This window comes from Miniopterus natalensis, chromosome 12 (assembly GCF_054644295.1).
Source record: "Miniopterus natalensis isolate mMinNat1 chromosome 12, mMinNat1.hap1, whole genome shotgun sequence".
Taxonomy (NCBI): Eukaryota; Metazoa; Chordata; class Mammalia; order Chiroptera; family Miniopteridae; genus Miniopterus; species Miniopterus natalensis.
The window spans coordinates 61,675,287-61,692,990 of NC_142092.1; the positions used below are offsets into that span (position 1 = coordinate 61,675,287).

The window sequence follows — 17,704 nt, forward strand, 5'->3', positions numbered from 1 at the left end:
ACAGTATAATTGAAGTCCTCAGGTGATTCTTAAGCCCAGCACTTTTTTAAAAGTCAGAGTTGGTAAACTTTATTATTTTGACATATTATTTCCACTTTTAACAGTTTTATTGAAACTATCTCAAATGTAGGCTGCATGAAGTCCTTGGTGAAAATACACTGAGTACAAATGAAGGTTGGGGAAGAGGCTAGAAGATGGAGTAGGAGAGAGAGAGGCGGAGAAAGGGGGGGGGGGGGAGATTAGGTAGCTTAACCTAACCTCAGGACCTTGGAACAGAGGTGACTCTAACCTTTGGAAAGAGACTTCTGTTACCCATCTAAGAAGTGATGTTAGAGACAGCTTCTCTGGGGATTTTGTGAGAATTCAGAGACTCTGAAACTATGTCACATAATTCTTTTTTTTTTTTTTAACTCCCTTTTGCTATAAAGTGCCTCCTAGGAAATCCTTTAAATAGGAAGACTGTTCATTTGTGGCTAGGGGGTGGGGGTGGGGGGAGGTGGGAAGACCACCAAGAAAGAGTCTAAAGAGAAAGATTGGACTGCGTTCCTGGAAGAACTTGGGCCGTGTGACTCCATCTCCTAGTGGGGCTCTGGGCAGACGGAGGGAGAGGATCTGGGAAGAGGGGTAAAGAACCAGGCTGGGCTATTTCGGTCAGTCCTGGCTTGATGGGGTGTTGTCATTGAGACAAGAGCTCAAATTGGCAGCTGACTGGTTTTGATTTAATTACATAGTGAGATCGTTTCTTAAGAGCATACAACACAATCCTTTTTCCTAAACGCGCGTTTAATGTTCAACAAAACACTTCTCGCATAAACATGTCGTTTCTAAGCCCTTATTGCCATTCCCAGAACTGCTCTCAGCCTTTCAGAAACCCATTATTTTATAATTATAATCAAGACTATTAGGACAGGACAATTTGTGCCAAAAAGCCCATTTGCACTCGAATTGTCACTTAGCACTGTCACAGGGCGGTATCATCTCTATTTCTGTAGAAATCAAGGAGAGTAGCAGACATTGCCTTTTAAACTTTCAATTTCTAAATGCCATGGGAGTTGCTGACCTTGTCTAGATTATTTTCCAGCCACTCCTCTGACTACTCCTGTCAGAACAGCCCAGGACACAATGCTGCTGTTACATGAGGGAAAGAATGCGTCCCTAAGAATCAAGACAACTTGGCTTCACACTCTAATTCTCTCCCTTCCAACTGGGGAGTTCACTCTTTGCCCCTCACTTTCTTCATCTGAGAAATGGCACAGCTACCAATACTTGCCCACTTAATTTTAACAAATTAAGTAATTCACAGATTAGAGCAGTCCTGGACATGTACCAAAAGCTTAGCAAATATCATTGTGATGAATACATATAAGCTGTGTGACCTTAGACAAGTTACTCATCCTCTCTGGGCATTCATGTCCTCTTGCTAAAATAAGAAAACCGGTAACCTAGTTCACAGGTAATGGAAGTAAACACATGGTGCTCAATGAATTTGGTTCCTTTTGATCAACCACTTATTCCACAGTTTTCACCTTTACTTGAAAAACTTGATGATCTCCCTAATAGGGCCTAGAGGATGTGATCTCATTGCAACCATCTAAAGAATCCTTAGCTTTTGGAACTTCCCCCATAACCTCTGTGCTCCTTCACAGGTCTGTGATTCCCACAGGAAGTCAGACTGACTGAGAAATGGTACAGCAACCAAAGCATCTTGGTTATAGGACGACCACCATCTAGTGGGCATGATCTGTCCGTGGTTACACACCTTTAATTCACATGTATCTTTGATTTACTTTTGCCCGGCTCTTATGACTATAGTAGTAATACCAATAAGTAACAATAGTAATAATTACCTTTGGCTGGTACCAACCAAAATTATGATCGCGAGTTGGCAGGTTGTATGTATTTTTGTGAGAGAAGGGTGCCCTGGCATGGTCCAGTGTTTAAAAATCCTGGCAAAGAAGTGAAGCGGACCTCCATCCTAACCTCAGAGCTGCCCTTTATTAGCAGGCTGTAGAATGTCTCCACACATTATAGAATGTCTCCAAGTGTCAACCTCCTTATCTGTAAATTGGAAATAATTACCATTTCCTAATTCATTCATGTGACAAAGTAAATGAGAGAGCGCATATAAAGGCCTTGCACGAAATGATCGCTCAGTGAAAGGTAACAATTGTTATCATCATCTGCATTATCATTATCACCATTCAAGTCACTGAATGACTTTCCCATGATCACTCAAAAAGTAAATGGAGAGCCTGGACCAGATCTCGCTTTCCACCCTCCCAGGAGTTCACTGTCCACTGCACCAAGGCTCTGCTCCGTTATAAATGAACAGAGTCGGGCCTTGGCCCTTTGTCATTTCCAGCGGCAGTGCCTGGCCATTCAGTATGTGTTTCACATCTGGGACCCTTCCTTCTCTTTCCATTCCTCCTCCTTGGGAGTCAGATCCCTGAGTCTGACTATGGCTATGAGAACTGCTGCCCTAGAGACTTTTAGGATTCCAGGTTTCTGTGTCCACTCATACTGTTCTTAAGGCAGCCCCTTCAAGCAGCTAAATTTAGAGCTGTGCTGTGTCTCACATTCACTCTGGATTTTATCTGTATAGTAGCCTAGTAGGACAGGCGAGATTTAGCCCCTCTATTCAAGAAAACAAACTGAAATCAGGGGGATTATGAAATTTGCCGGAATGCAAATCCAAGTCTGCTATACACATCTGCTAGACTAGCATGTACACAAAAGTCCATATAGAATTTTTAAAATTCTGTATCCCCTATATTTAGTAACGGTGACTAGAATCTTCCACGGGAAGAAAATAAAAGCAAACTTTCCAGCCACTCCTGATTTTCAAATCATCTATATTCCTCTTCAACTAGAAAAATAGACTATTAGCATTCTAGGTACTAGGCTGTGGCCAGGAGAAGAGAAGGGAGGTGAATGCTGCCAGCTGGAAACGCAGTCCGAGGGGCAGGCTCTGTTGCTCCTCTCCCAGACAGTCCAACTTGAATCCTGTGTGAAGGTGCTAAAGCTGATGTCCTCAGACTACGTCGGCTAAGCCTCCTTCCTGAGTTGGTGTCCAGTGACCCGTCATTGCCATTTAATGAAGGCACTGAAAGGAAGAGCCTCATTTAAAACCATGTGTCAGAAAGGATCTCCGAGTGAGGAACGATGGGTCATTGCTATATAAATGCAGAAATAGCTGGGTCTGTCTGGATGGGCCTGTTTGCACTGGAGCTTCATGGAAAGGAATTTACTCCATCGGAAAGATAGTTGAAGTGGGAGAGGCTTAGTCCATCACTGTGGGAGAAAACAGTTGGTTTCAGGTGCCTGATGTCTCTTCCACAGCTCGTCCTTCAGCCTGACACCCATCCTGCGGTTCAAGCATCATACCTGATTCTGATGTTGAGCCTGGGCTACAACAACGAAAAAATCAAAACAGAGAGCAGTCACATTCCACCCTGTGTATGAAATGGGGGAAGGCGTTAGAGAAACCGTCTAGCATAGTTGGCTGCTAACATCAGAGACTGGGTTTAAATGCCAGCTCTGCCATTGACTACCTGTGTGACTTCGAATAGGTTACTTACAGTCCCAGTTTCCTAATGAATGGCCACACTGATATTACTGGTGCCCATCTCGTAGGCATGGTATGGGAATTTAAAGTAGATATCATACAGAGAGCGGGAGAACAGGACCTAAAAATAACTGTCCAAGATAACTATTGTAGGGGAAGTCCTCTCCTCCCCTCCTGCAAACTAACTTTTGAAATACTTGGAGTTATGGAACCACGTGGAGAAAATGGTTGAGAAAACCCACGTAGACAACAACAGGAATGAGGAATAGCCCTGAAAGTCAAGAGCCCCGGAACTACAGAGGTGTGGGCCTTGGGAGCCTTCCTGGGAAGCACAAAGGACAGCATTTTCTGTAGAGATGGTTCTTCGTTAACTCATCAACTCTCCAAATAAACGGCTGCCGTGTGTTATCTGCGGGCCAAGGAGCTCAGGGCTGGAGAAGCAAAGGTGCGCCCTGTCCTCACAGAGCTCTGCGGTTCTTGTGAGGACTCCTGTGAGTTCCTGTGAGAACCTCTCGGCCCCTCTTGGTGGTTTCTAGAGAGGCTACTATGGTTCAGAAAGAGGCTGGGGTTCTGACAGCCCCATGGGCAGAGGCCAAGTCAGAAAGAAACTAATCACAGTGATGGGCCTCCTGTGGTCGCACAGGAGGGGAAAACAGCAGTGGCTAAAGTGAGGTGATTGAAAAGACTGCTCAGTATTTCCCGCTGTGGCTTCTTTATGAAGTCCCAAAGGACTGCTTACCGGTACAAATCGTGTAACTTGCGTTAAACATCTATTATTTTAAATACTTACAACAACAGATTTACAGAGTGATAGTCTGCCCTCTTTTTATATTTGAGTTATGTAGATTCACAGAGAAGTGAACCCCAAGGCACACATGGGAAATAGGGAATGTGAGTTCTGGCTTTTTCCAAAAGCCGCACTATCCAACTATCCAAAACTCTCTCTCTCTGAAGTTAGGACAGGAAACAATACACTAAAGCTACCTTGGTCTTTCTTTCCCCTTTTTGTCCTTTGTTCAGATTTTCTAGTTCTCACTGATTAAACTTATTGCCCATGGACACTATGGTTGAATCCCCCTCACGTCCTTCACGGAAAGAAATGTGTTATAAATAAAGCATTCCATATATATAATGTGTATGCATATGCATTTGCCCAATGATTCATGGTTTCAGTGAAAAACCCTTGACAAGTGCCAGCCACACAGAGAACTGCCGGGGTTTCACTTCTCCTTTGCCAGCTTTTAGCTGAAGCAGCAGAGTGTAGCAGAAAGAGAGCTGCCCCGAGGGGGCCGGAGGCCCAAGAGCAGACCACTCGTTAAATCTGTGGCCACCTGACAATAAATTTACTCCCTTGACCATCAGGTTTCACATCAGTAAAACAGGGAATCTAATTCTTAGACTGCTACTTCGCCTGGATAAAAAAAAGATTCAAAGGTGGTTATAACTGTGTCAATATGTTCTAATTTGTAGGGTATTATACAAATTTAAGGCTTTCTAATAATATTAATTTCTCTTTATTCTACCCTTTGGAACTTAAAGGGACTCAAAAGCCTGTTCCTAGGCCCGACTGTCCTCTTTGGTCCCCTTCTGCTTCTGTCGTATCATTTCTTTCCTTCCTTGTCTGCCTCACCCTCAACTTTCAGAATTCCCAGCTGGGAGGAGGGGCCGATAGGAAGGACGCCAGTATCCAGGAACCACTCCGGTCGTATTTTTATTTTCCCCCTTGGACTCTTATATATTTGATTAAACTAAAACACATATGCAGAACACATACTCAAATATGAGCATGAGCACACTCACATGTAGCCGGGACACACAAAAAACGGACCTTCACACTACTCTAACACAGGCCCTTGTACATAAGCAGTCACGTACAAGAGCAAGAGGACAGAACCCAAACAGCTGTAGACATCCACATCAAATGCACGCTCTCCCCCTTGAGTATAATCACTCTCCTCCATGCAGACATGATCACACACACACATGCTCTTCAGACACACAGACACAGCCAAGAACACAGAGAGGTATGTGCACAATTACACATATCTGCTTTCACTAGCACACTAAGACCTAAAGCCACACCCAGGCACTTTCAGCAACTCCAACCACGCTCACACCAAAATACACTCTGACTCAGTCACAAACGCATTCCTGCCTGAGGCCATATTTCCAGTTTGACAACTGTATTTTCCAAATGCCCTCGTTGCTTTCTTTGAATGCTCCATTCCTGGGGACCTGGGTGAGTGTGCTTTTCTGAGAACTCCCCTTACCGTGACCCACATTAACCTCAGGGACGTATTTTCTCAATGAGAACATATACTCTTTTGTAAATGTGGTCTTAGGAAGAAGCAATGCATGCTCCTCAGCTTGAATCATTTCAGTCCCCTCGGGGATTCAGTGTTTCATCAAACAACATTCATTTGATGCAGAAGAAACCTTTGCATCAGCTCTTGTCCTGTGGCCACCCTGGCTGTATCAGCCCATATGATCCTGGGATCATCAAGAAGAGCTGCGCTCCCGAGGCCATCCCACCTCCTGCCCCTCCTCTAGCCCAAATTGCTCATTATGAGACCGGGAAGTGGGGCTTCTCTCCCCGTTACAATAAGTGCCACTTTCAACCAAATTATTTTAATGTTACCTTTATGACAGTCATAACTTAGTAGGTAATAAATTTAGGATGACATCATGTGACAAAGTGACAGAGTGCATTTTACACATTTGCTTGAAAGATAGTAGTGGTTAAATATGGATATTTCCAGCATGTCTCTAACAACCTTATTTATGATCAAGGTTTATAGAGAAGATATAAAATGTGAACTAAATTTACAAAAACAAAAATATATCAGGGACTATTAAAACATGCTAAAAAATGACCGGGATGGCCCTGGATGGCATGGCTCAGTGGCTGGAGCATAGGCCTGTGCACTAGAGGGTCTTGGGTTCGATTCCCAGTCAAGGACATGTACCTGGATGATAGATTTGACCCCCACCCCTGCTGGGAGCACATGTGGGAGGCAGCCAATTGATGTGTCTCCCTCACATCAATGTTTCTCTCTCTCTCTTCCTTTCCCCACTACCTTCCACTCTGGAAATCAATGGAAAAAATATCCTTACTCCTTGATTGATGATTAAAAAAAAAAAAAAGACCAGGATGTTTGTAAATACGTGTCAATCAGGTTTCCTTGGGAACTTGGTGCAAGGTTTTCATCTTTGTAAGGAAACTGACTTAAAGTGGAGGGGGGATCTGACTCAGAAGCCTTCTGAGCCATCACAGAGAGCTTAAATTGTAGGGGGGGGGGAAAGTGAGCAAAGGCCCAGTTTAGTTGAAACTACCAGGACTGCTTTGTTTTAAGGTGACCAAAATGTAAAATACGAGGTGCTCGCCATTCAAAAGGCTCAGGAGAAGCATTGCGTCCTTGACTGATGCGGCTGGGCCAGTCTCTTCGTTGTGATTTAATTCCATTGGGTGAGGGTGGACTGGACTTTCCCGGTCCCGAGTGCCTTAGCTGGGCTGGCAGAGGCATCCACCTGGAGGTCCTGCATCTTGGCACAGTAGGCATTCCCTCTGCGCCAACCCCACGAGATCGGCGGCCCTGTGCACCCCGCGTACCGCCGAACCGCCCCCCCCCCCCCCCCCGCGCAGGCCTGCTGTGCGGCGGCCTTCAATGCTCCTCAGCTGACCGAGCCGTGGGTCCCCTGGAAAAGCAGCCCGAGGAGCGTGCGCCTCACATGGAGGTTGCCGCTTCCTGCTGGCTGCTTTCCGCGTCCGCTGTCCCTTCTGGGCTCCAGGGTTTCCCGTCCAGCAAGGCCTTCCTGAGCCGTCTCCAGAAGATGTGGCGCCCCAGGACACTGTCCTCCCACTCCAGGTAGGTGTTCCTGCTGAGAAGGCGATAGAGCTCCACCTGCTGCCGGAGCAGGGACCTCTCCACCTTCTGCAGGACGATGAATATGATGCCCGCGTGGCTGCTCAGGAACTGCCAGGTCTGGGCGATCTCATACTCGAAGATGCACCAGCGGCTCTGGATGAAGTGCTGGGACACTACGACAATGACCTTCCGGCTCTTGTGGAAACCCTCCTGGATGATGTTGGCGGCGATGGCCACGCCGGGAACAAAGTCTCTGTAGTGAAGGCAGAGCTGGAAGGGGGGCACGCCCTCCTCCAGGTTCTTCACCAGCTCATTCCTCACCCAGTCCTCGTCGTGGCTCGAGTAGATGACAAAGGCATCGTAGGTGCTTTCACCTTTGCCATACTTCTTGCAGCCCGCCAGAAGCATCAGGTGGAAATAGAACTTATAGACCAGAAGCGCTGTGACTGACACCACGACCGCAGAGATAACCGACAGGCTAATGGCAGTCTTGCTCATCTGACAGGTGGCATTTCTAAAACTGAGCACGGGCACGCCCTGCATGCCTACAGGCTTCTTGCATGTCATCTGTTCAGCTCCCACCAAGAGGTGCCTGTGGTCCTGGACCCACTGCAGGAAGCTCGCGTGTTCACAAAGGCAAGCAAAGCCATTCTGCGTGAGGTTTAAGGAAGTTACGCTACTTGGGAAATGGTGCAGTTCTTGCCCCTTGGCGGCCACTATCCGATTAAAACTGCAGTCCAGAACCTGGAGCTGGAGGTTTGCATAAGGAAGCATATCCAAGGACAAGAGGTTGTTATGGCTCATATTTAACACCTGAAGTTTAAGGAGTGAGCTGAATGCCTCCTGGGACACCCGCTCCAGTTCACACTTAGAGAGGTCCAGGGAGGTCACGTTAGTCAGGTCTGTAAAGATATTTGGAAGAAAGTGATCCTGAAAATAATTGCCAGCCATTTTCAAGACTTCGAGGCTGACCAGGCCATTAAAGATGCCCTGGAAGACAACTCTGGTGTTAGTATAAGAAATATCAAGGTAACGGAGGTTTTTGAGTGACAGGAATACTGAAAAATCACTAGCCTGTTTCAGATTGGAATGCTGGAAATCCAGATATTCTAGTTGCTCTAAGCCCAAGAAGTTTGAACTCATGGTAATAATATCATTGAAGCTCAGATCTAAGTGTTTCAGTCTGGTTGTCCCAAAATCATTCTGAGAACAGCAACCCTTGAAACTCAAGCTATTTCTACTGAGGTCTAGAAACTCGAGGGCTGGTAGTGTAAGTGTAGTAAAACTGGTCATACCTCTGTTGGCAGTGAAAACAAACTTTTTGAGAAAGGTGAGCTCCAATTCAGGAAAATGTCTAAATTTGCAATTTGTCAATTTTAAGTTTTGCCATTTGAAATCTTTAGGAAAGCTGCCTAGCCTGTCTTCATACAGACTCACCAGAGAAATTGTAGAAACATCTGCCAAACAATTTAAAAAGCCAAGATCATCATCTGGGAATTCTTCGAAGCGTGCTATCCGGAATTCTTCAATGGTCAAATTGCACAGGCCCTCCAGGGCAGATCCGTCGAACTCTCCCAAGGCCCTTTCATTCCTAAATTCTCCCAGAACTAACCGATTGATCTCTAAGCCAGCCAGACCTTTAATACAAGTTTTCATGACGGCTGCACTATCAAAATTACTTCTCAGAGTCAGTTCATGGAGCTTCATTTTTTCAAAGGCACCTGGTTGGATAAAGTCTAAAGGGTTGAGAGACAAGTCTAAAGAGAGTTTGAATGGGGGCATTTGATGTAGAACCTGCAAGTCTTTATGGTAAATATTTCGGATCTCGTTATTGGAAAGGTCCAAGTGCTCCAGATTAGGCAAGTTAGAAAAATATTTGGGTAACTTGAAGGAATCAATAAGATTGTGAGCCACGTTAAGCTTCTTCAGGGTTTTCAGATGCCCAATGGGGAAGTCCTCTAGAGATGCTAGTTTTGTCTCCACAAACACCAGTGTCTGTAAGCTCGACAGTCCAGAAAAGGCTCCCGGGGCTAACCTCTGGATAGGGTTTCCTGTCAGTATCAAGGTCGAGAGATGGTGCAGGCCTTGATATGCATCGTCTTCAATCATCTGAATTTCACACCTACAGGGAAAACAGATATAGATTATATGTTTCTGATGAATAGAAGCCCAAGATGGAAAAACAGCCTCAGTCGTCTAGCTCTTCCCACACCTTTGACACGCCATAGGACTGTGCGTAGGCAGAGATGTCCAAGCTGATGATGGCAGGAGCAAATAAGAAGCTTCAGGGCTTTGGGGTAATCATACTGGTCACAATGACAAGCTCTTTTTTATCAGACTAGGTCAGGGGAGGGGAACGTCCGGCCCGTGAAATCATCTGGTCTGGCCCTGCCAAAGCAACCGCAGGAGGGACTCGAAATGCAATAAATCTAGGAGCTTTTTTCATAGCTGATTTTTTGAGTTGATAATTTTGTATGGCCCTCGAATGATGCTATAAATATCCAAATGGCCCTTGGCAGGAAAAAGGTTCCCTACCACTGCGGCTAGGTACACACCCGATGCAGAGATAGCACATCCATCAGAAGGAAATCGGTTAAAGATCAATAATTGGGGCACATAAAGAACATATGGCTGCTAGAGCATGTAATAGCCCTGGGTCAACTTTAGCCATTCCCTGCCGCAGGTAATTGGGATCAGACGTCTGACTGGCACAGATGACATGGAGAGCTGTTAGTTGTTAGGCAGGATGAACCACTGGCGTACATCAATCTCAAAGATACAGAAAATTACACCTAAGTGTCGCAGATACCCTTAATGTTGACAAAAACTTTTAGTTATCACAGGTAAATGTTAGTGACAGAGGTGAGTTTTGTGGAAGAAAAGTCTACCATGAGAGTTTACACCCAAGGAACAGGCCTAGACAAGGGGGACCAAAGCAGGCCTCTCTGAGCACACGTAAATTGAAATTTGAAAGGTGAGTAGGGATTAACAAGGAAAGGGAGTGAACAGAACAGCAGATACAAAATCCTCACGTGAGGCGGCAGCCGTCCCACACAGAGGAGCTGAGAGGAACAGAGCCCGCATCAGGAGTATGGGGGAGTGAGATGGGATTGTGGAGAAAGAAAGTTACAATAAGGCCTGAGGTTTTCAGACCAGAAAACGGATTTTGAAATGGAAGCCATGCTATACACAATGTTCTTAGACGTGTCCCAGAGACAAGCCTTTTATCCAGACAACCAACAGCAAGCTAATGGTCAACTCCTGCTAGCATGGCAGGTGCCTGCCAATGAATCCTTCCCTAGAGCAACCTGAATTACATTTGTGATAATCCCACTTGCCCTATCCCCTTCAGGAGGGTCATGGAGAGTAAAAACATTTCAGTCCAGGCTTTTAGTATCGATTGGTAACTGGATAGAGGGTAGTGGGTGCAGCAGAAAGGACAATGGAAGACGAGGCCAAGACATCTGGGCTCTGGCGTCTCTGCTTGTCCTTTGTACCATGTGATCTTGGGAACTCCTTTTCTCCTCTGGGCCTAAGTTAACACATTTCTAAATGAGGCAACTAAGCATGGTTATTTCTCAAGTTGCTTCTAGTTATGTGATTTTATCATCCATAATCTTATGTATATATCACTCCATGCATCAGGCAAGACTAGAAGAGTCTCCCTGTGTCTCTGACTCATCAAAGGGTGCTCATCACTTTAGAGAAGTCCAGTAGTAAGATGAAGAAGACATTGAACTTGGAAGCAGGAGATGTGAGCTTGAATCTCTGGTCTGCTGCCAACAAGGTACATGAACACAGCTAAATCACTTAAACCCTCCAAGCCTCAGTTTCGTTGTTGATAAAAAGAAAAAATATATATCAGTAGGTTTCCATGGGGAAAAAAGGCTTCCTGGTCCATCCCAAAGCATCTTTAGAGAACTAGTTGAGTTACTGCATGTGAACATTGTAGAGCAATATGAATAGGTGGAGGATGCCTATTAGACTATTTTTTGTTTGCCCTCGCCCTAATTCAGAATCTCCTACTGGCTAACCGGAAGGGCAGCTGGCCTCTCTCTGAGCACATATTAAGGCCTCCGAGGAAGTTCCTTTGGTAGGGGATGGATCAAAGATGAATTATATGGAACATTGTTTGATGAGAAACTAATTCTTGTTTAAAAAAGGGGGAGGGTTGGTCTGTCTGCCTCAATACAGTTAACTGAAGTTTAGAAAGTAATGAAGTGCTATAATAATACTTTATCCTTATAAAGTCTACTTTATTAAGATTTTACATATATATAAATGGCATGTCAGTGTTCATTATCACATTTAACCCTGTGGGATAAGTTTCATCATTTCTGTTTCATGGATGTGAAAACTGATACTCAGTGAGATGCAGTGACATGCCTCAGGACACATGGCTGTCGGGGTTGGCAGAGGGCCTGGCTGAGGTCTTCTGCCCCTACAGGGCTCTATAAACTATACCACTGCCTTTAAAATGCCCCATTCTTCCTCTGTTACACTCTCTCAGTATCCGAGTTAGAGTGAAACATCATATGCTCACTCTCTTACAGAAGCATCTACTCTAGAGGAGTGCTTGCTCATGATCTGTTAGTCTTTATTAGGACTTTCCACAGTAAGAAGCCATATATGAAATGTTTCTCTACTTTTCACAAACTGTTTCAGACAATATGGTTCATCATCTAGTCCACTAGCTAAATATAGTTCATTATTTTTTAATCAGGCCCCTAACTAATCTTAATATTCAGTGCCCCCCCCTCCCCAATAATGATAATAACGTAACTCGTCCCAATGAATGACACTCCCTGCATCAGAAAGGAAAAGTTCGGTCACTGTTCACTGCCCACAGCAGATGTTCCCCTTTGATCTTGCCATCTTTCTCCTTGGGTTACTTATATCTTCCTAATTCCCTATCCTCTACTTCACTGTCAATATTCGAGACATCATTTGAAACCCACTCAGTTCAAGAAATCTGTCTTGACTCCCCACGGCAGAAAAGACCCCTCTTCTGAAAAAATACAGTGTGTTGCTTCTAGTTTGCACATAGTGTATCACCTACTATTATATATTACTATTCTTATCTCAGGTTCAAAATCCAAAATCCAAATCAGTGATATTTGTTGAATGTCTATTATGTGCCCAGCACCATGCTCAGGATTTGAACACGTTAACTCTTTCAAGTAGATATGCCCTCCTTGATAGCTGAGGTTGGATGCTATATATCAATATACTCTTGTTTCCCAGCGGGGTGTACAATATATAGCAAGTAATCAGTCCATACTATCTGCTGATGAAAGAGTTTGAGTCAATTTTTTCTCTCCTGACTTAAAAGAAAATTCAAAGATAAGATTTCCTTCAGAAAGTGTCTCTTGCCTAACTATTCATTTCACAGATTTTATCTCTGAGATGGCAGGTGACTTACCCAAAGTTATATAGCAAGTGAGACATCTATGGAATGAATGAATAAGTGAATGAAATGATAGGAACAATGAACATTTTACCTTGTGCAGTGTCTAAAAGCTCATTCATTACCTGGATAAATCCAGCGTCTGCAGTTCTGAGAATCTGGAGAAGGTATGACTGCCTAAACGATTCAGGGGGTTAAAACTCAGGTCCAGGTTCTTTGTTGATGTGGGGATGTTATCAGGGATTTTGTAGAGATTCAGGTCCATGCACTGGTAAGTAACATTAGGAACCACCTGCAATGATCATACATTAGAAGCAGTATCTTACTGCAATGCACCTCAACAGGCCTTTCCTCTCCCCTAGGCCAGAGTCTGAAAGGTCTCTAGTATAAGCACAGGGGCCAGTCAACCTTCATCCACCCACCCATCCATCCATCCACCCACCCATCCATCCATCCATCTACCCATCCATCCACCTACCCACCCATCTACCCACCCACCCATCTACCCACCCACCCATCTACCTACCCATCCAACCCATCCATCCACCCACCCATCCACTCACCCACCTATCCACCCATCCATCCATCCATCCATCCATCCATCCATCCATCCATCCATCCATCCACCCACCCATCCATCAGTTTATCTACTGAATTCATACTTATAAAACACCTTACTCCAGATTAAGGAGGGAAGCACACCTACCATGTACCCAATATTCTAACCTCTGCTGGCAGCAAGAAGCAATAGAATCTAGTGGTGAAGAGCTGAGACTCTGGAGTCCAAAAGCTGGGATTTCACCTCAGCTCTCCCGTGTGACTTAGGGAGAGACTTTGTTTTCTAAGTACCCCATAGTACGCAGCCGGGGAGAGTGCCAGGCAAGGTGTCCAGCCCTTCCTTAGTCATAGCCCAATTGCTTCTCTCCCTTGGCTGTTGACCTTTGAGCAGGTGATACAGAAGTGGGAAGAAAAATCCTTGGCATTCATAGACCCCAGTGGTGGAACCTAGTAAATGAGGTCAAGTGCTTTACGCTGCCTTGGTTTCTGTGTTGGTTTCTATTATACTCTCCCAAATTCTTTGTAGGCCCTATTCTCTAAAAACCCATTTAATTTCTGAATTCTCTGATTTTGTTAACAAAATGTCTTGCTTAAGCCAACTAATTTTGGCTTTGTGTTGTTTAATACCCCTAGAATCTGCTGAAAGGATTAAATGAGATAAGGCATTTAAAGAGATTATCTCAAAACCTAATTCAGTGTAAATGATCGATAAGTGTTAGCATTTATTATTATTAGTTATCAATTCCTCACTATATACCAGAATATTTCTTAGATTATATACTTTAATCTTCAAATAAACTTTTTAAAGAAGAATTCAGAGAGATGAAAGAATATGCATAAAGTCTCGCAGGCCGTACGTGCAGGTCCTCACTTCATTCACCTCTCTGCTTAAATGTCACCCTTCATAGGAGCCTCCCAGGCCACTCGGTGTAACAGGATGGTGCCAGGCGCACTTCTCTCACCCCCTCTCTTCCTTCTTCCCAGGGTGTGTCACCACCTAACACTGTGTTGTCACCATCTAACACTGTGTTGTCACCACCTGACGCTGTGTTGTCCATGTGATTGTCCCCTGTGTATGGCTCATCTGCCTGCAGAGGCTGGAAGGTCTGATGGTCTTGCTCTCTGCTATGTCTCCAGCACTCAGAATGGTGCCTGGAAAATAGCCGATGCTTAATAAATATTTGTTCAATGAGTGAATGAATTACTGATTGGATGGAGGTTCGATGAAACCCCAATCGTTGGCATTGTCTGTTTAGTGTCTTGGGCAGTACACAGACCAAGGTGGTGTGGCTCCAGACGTCAGTGAGCTCACAATCTAGAGTAAGGATTAAAACACTGACTAAGCCAGTTGGAGAAAGACAAGCACCATGGGATTTCACTCATCTGTGGGATCTAGTGAACAAACTGAACTAACAAGCAAACCAGAGGCAGGCTCATAGACAGAGAGCAGGCTGATGGCTCTCAGGAGTGTGGACGGGTGGGGAGAGGCAGGGGGCATGGAGGGATTGAGTGAAAACAAAAAACAAAAAAGAGAGGGGAAATAGCTTACAAAAAACAGGAGCACAACTCACACTACTGAAGAGGGCCATTAAACCAGGCTTGGAAAATATTTCCTCTGGTTCAGAAAAGATAGAGATCAGTTCTGCATCCAGGGATGGTAGATGGCTTTTGAGAAAGAAGAGATTTCAAGGTGGGTCTTGAAGGATGAGAAAGGTTTGGAAGCTGGAAAGAGGGAGAAGGTGAGAGTAGAGAGGGGAAGGAGGGACGAGAAACTGATTTCCATCAGCTGGCGCGTGGAGGGGGTGGGGAACCCTGCACCCGAGGGGGAGCCAGGCATGGGTAAGGAGGTCCTTACACTTCATCGTGGGGCAGTACTTTTAAATCATTAGATACACTGAAATTGTGCGACTACTGTGTGCTGAGAACTGAGACATAGTGATAAATAAAACCAGCGATGGCCTTGCCCTCTTACAGGCACTATTTCAAAGGGAAAGAAAATGAATAAATTATATCTTATATAAGTGTACATTATATATTATATAATGGTGTGCTATAAAAAATAAAGCAGCATTAGAGGTAAACATGGGGCTGGGGAGCTCCCCATGAGGTGATCAAGGAAGACTGCCCAGAGCAGGTGACACTTAAGCAGAGATCTGAATGAAGTGAGGGGTTAAGCCATGCAAATATCTAGGGCTGCCCTGTCCAGCGTGGTAGCCACGAGTCACCCACGGCCATTGAGCCCAATAACCTTGAAATGCAGATAGCCTAGACTGAGATGTATGGGAAATGTAAAATATATACTAAAGACTTGGCATCAAGAAAGAATGTAAAATATCTTATTAATAGTTTGTTGAGTTTCTGACCCCGCCACACCCTGAGCCCCGGAATATTCTCCTGGCTCTCTGGTTCTGTCGTGGGCTTCCAAAGCAGTTGTGGAGAGGAGAGCACCCTCACGGTGTGATTGCGAACCGGCTGGCTGGTCCCACCGAGAAAGAAACTCTCGCCGTAGCTCATATTGTACATCTTCCCCTTTTCCTTCCTCCCTCTATCCCTCTCTCTTTTCCTATTTCTCTGACTCTTTTTTTAAGTCTCTTTTCTTTTCATCCTTTGGAGAAACCTATGACTACATTCAGAAGCCTGAAGCCCACTTAGAAAGTTTCTTTCTATTAAGAGACAAAAAAGCCTCTTCCTGAGATCGAAAGGGGCAAAGTGATTGCTGGAAGCTGAGTGTCCAGACCACCAGCAGAAAGAAATGACAGGAGGCAGCCTTCTTACAAGTCTACACTGAAATAGATATTATTATAATTCTTTTATAGACATGAGAACTAATCTCAGAGAGGTTTAATAACTCCTTCAAGGTCACACAGCCCAGAAGCCTAAGAACAGCGGTTTTCAGCAGGTCTCTGACCTACAGTCTGAAATGGGACTTAAACCATGAAGTATCTGGTCCCTGCGGCTTCTCACCTCTTTAAAGTAATTTGACTCCTTTTTGGAAATGAAAGTAACCAGGGTCCACAGCGGGGAGTTCTGAGCAGAGAGGAGTTTTTCAGAAGCGAGACAAAGCGCACAGGAGGTGAAGTGACCCCAGACACATACATACCTGCACGCAAGGGTCCCAGCTCTCGGGCCTCAGGCAGGAGAGGAAGGCCATGGCTGGGATCAGAGTCCCAGCCAGGCGGCTGAGCGGCATTATCCCGGCATCGTCTGCGACCAGAACCGGCCCTGTGAGAGCAGGTGGCGCTGCAGCGTCTCCCCTGGCAGCCTGCAGGCCCGGCCTCCCTGCCTCCCGGCGCCCCAGGCGGCTCCTGTATTCAAAGCAGCGCTGGGCCGGGGCAAGAGGAAGTGAGAGTGGCAATCTTAGCATTCTGGGCTTTTGTTCCTCTACCGTTTATCTCCCCTGTCTCAGGAGGGGAAGTTAGAAAAGAAAACGTCTGCAGACCAATGGCTGGAGTCACAGCAAGAGGAAGCTGGCTCTTATCCCAGGAAGTCATCTGACCTCAGCGTTAGTGAACTTGGGACACTATCCAGACTGGCCAATGGGTCCCTGTAACTCTCTAGGACCGAGGCTTTCCTATAATGTTTTAGTGGGGGAAACTTCCAATCTATGTCAGTTTCCTAGGGCCACCCTATCAAAGTGTCACAAGCTAGGTGGCTTGAACAACAGGAATTTATTTTTTTTCCACAAAATTCTAGCAGCGAGCAGCCTGAGATCAAGGTGTCAGCAGGGTTGGTTCATTTTCAGGCTCTCTCCTAGGCTTATAGACGCCAAACTCTCCCTGTGTCTTCACAGGGTCTACCCTCTGTGTGTGTCTGTGTCCTCATTTCCACTTCTTTCAAGGACACCAGTCACATTGGATTAAGGCCCACCCATATGACCTTATTGTACCTTAATTATTTTTTTAAAGATCCTATCTCAAAATACTACCACCTTCTGAGGTGCAGGGTTAGGTGTTCAACATGTGAATGGGGGAGGAGCGCAATTCAGCCCATAGCTCCCTCCGACCTTGCAAAATCTGGGCGAGAAACGGGTATTTATGAAAATGACTGAAAAAGCCCCAGTGAAAACAGTTTGAAAAGTAGTGACAGAAGGAGTAGTAGGAAGAGATGAGTAAAGAATCAAATATACTGAAATTCAGATCCGAGGTGGGTGATTTATGGCCTCATGTCATTGGTCAAGTCATTTAAAGTACCGAGCCTTCATTTATGACCTGAAAAATGGATTAATAGTTTTGGTTACAACAGAAGCTGGAATTTATGAAATTTATAGAGTTAAAGCCATGTAACAGTAGTCGAATGATATAAGCCACT

At 45.1% G+C, this 17,704-nt stretch overlaps 1 protein-coding gene across 1 annotated transcript; it reads right to left on the reverse strand.

Annotated features, from left to right (window-relative positions):
- Positions 1 to 7,274: 7,274 nt before the first annotated feature.
- TLR4 (toll like receptor 4) lies at positions 7,275 to 16,641 on the reverse strand. The gene is made up of 3 exons (XM_016213682.2): positions 16,497 to 16,641; positions 12,964 to 13,130; positions 7,275 to 9,553 (listed from the first exon to the last, which is right to left on the reverse strand). Exons 1-3 carry the CDS (start codon positions 16,584 to 16,586, stop codon positions 7,291 to 7,293), a joined length of 2,520 nt encoding a protein of 839 aa, XP_016069168.2. The 5' UTR covers positions 16,587 to 16,641; the 3' UTR covers positions 7,275 to 7,290.
- Between the last annotated feature and the right edge of the window lie 1,063 nt (positions 16,642 to 17,704).

Bases quoted from the DNA above. Each gene is read 5' to 3' on its own strand.
- TLR4 (XM_016213682.2), bottom strand. From the start codon at position 16,586: ATGCCGCTCAGCCGCCTGGCTGGGACTCTGATCCCAGCCATGGCCTTC. The intron at 13,131-16,496 runs GTATGTATGTGT...TGATCATTGCAG, and splicing joins GCTGGGACCCTTGCGTGCAG to GTGGTTCCTAATGTTACTTA. The intron at 9,554-12,963 runs GTAATGAATGAG...TTTTCCCTGTAG, and splicing joins CAGACGCTGGATTTATCCAG to GTGTGAAATTCAGATGATTG.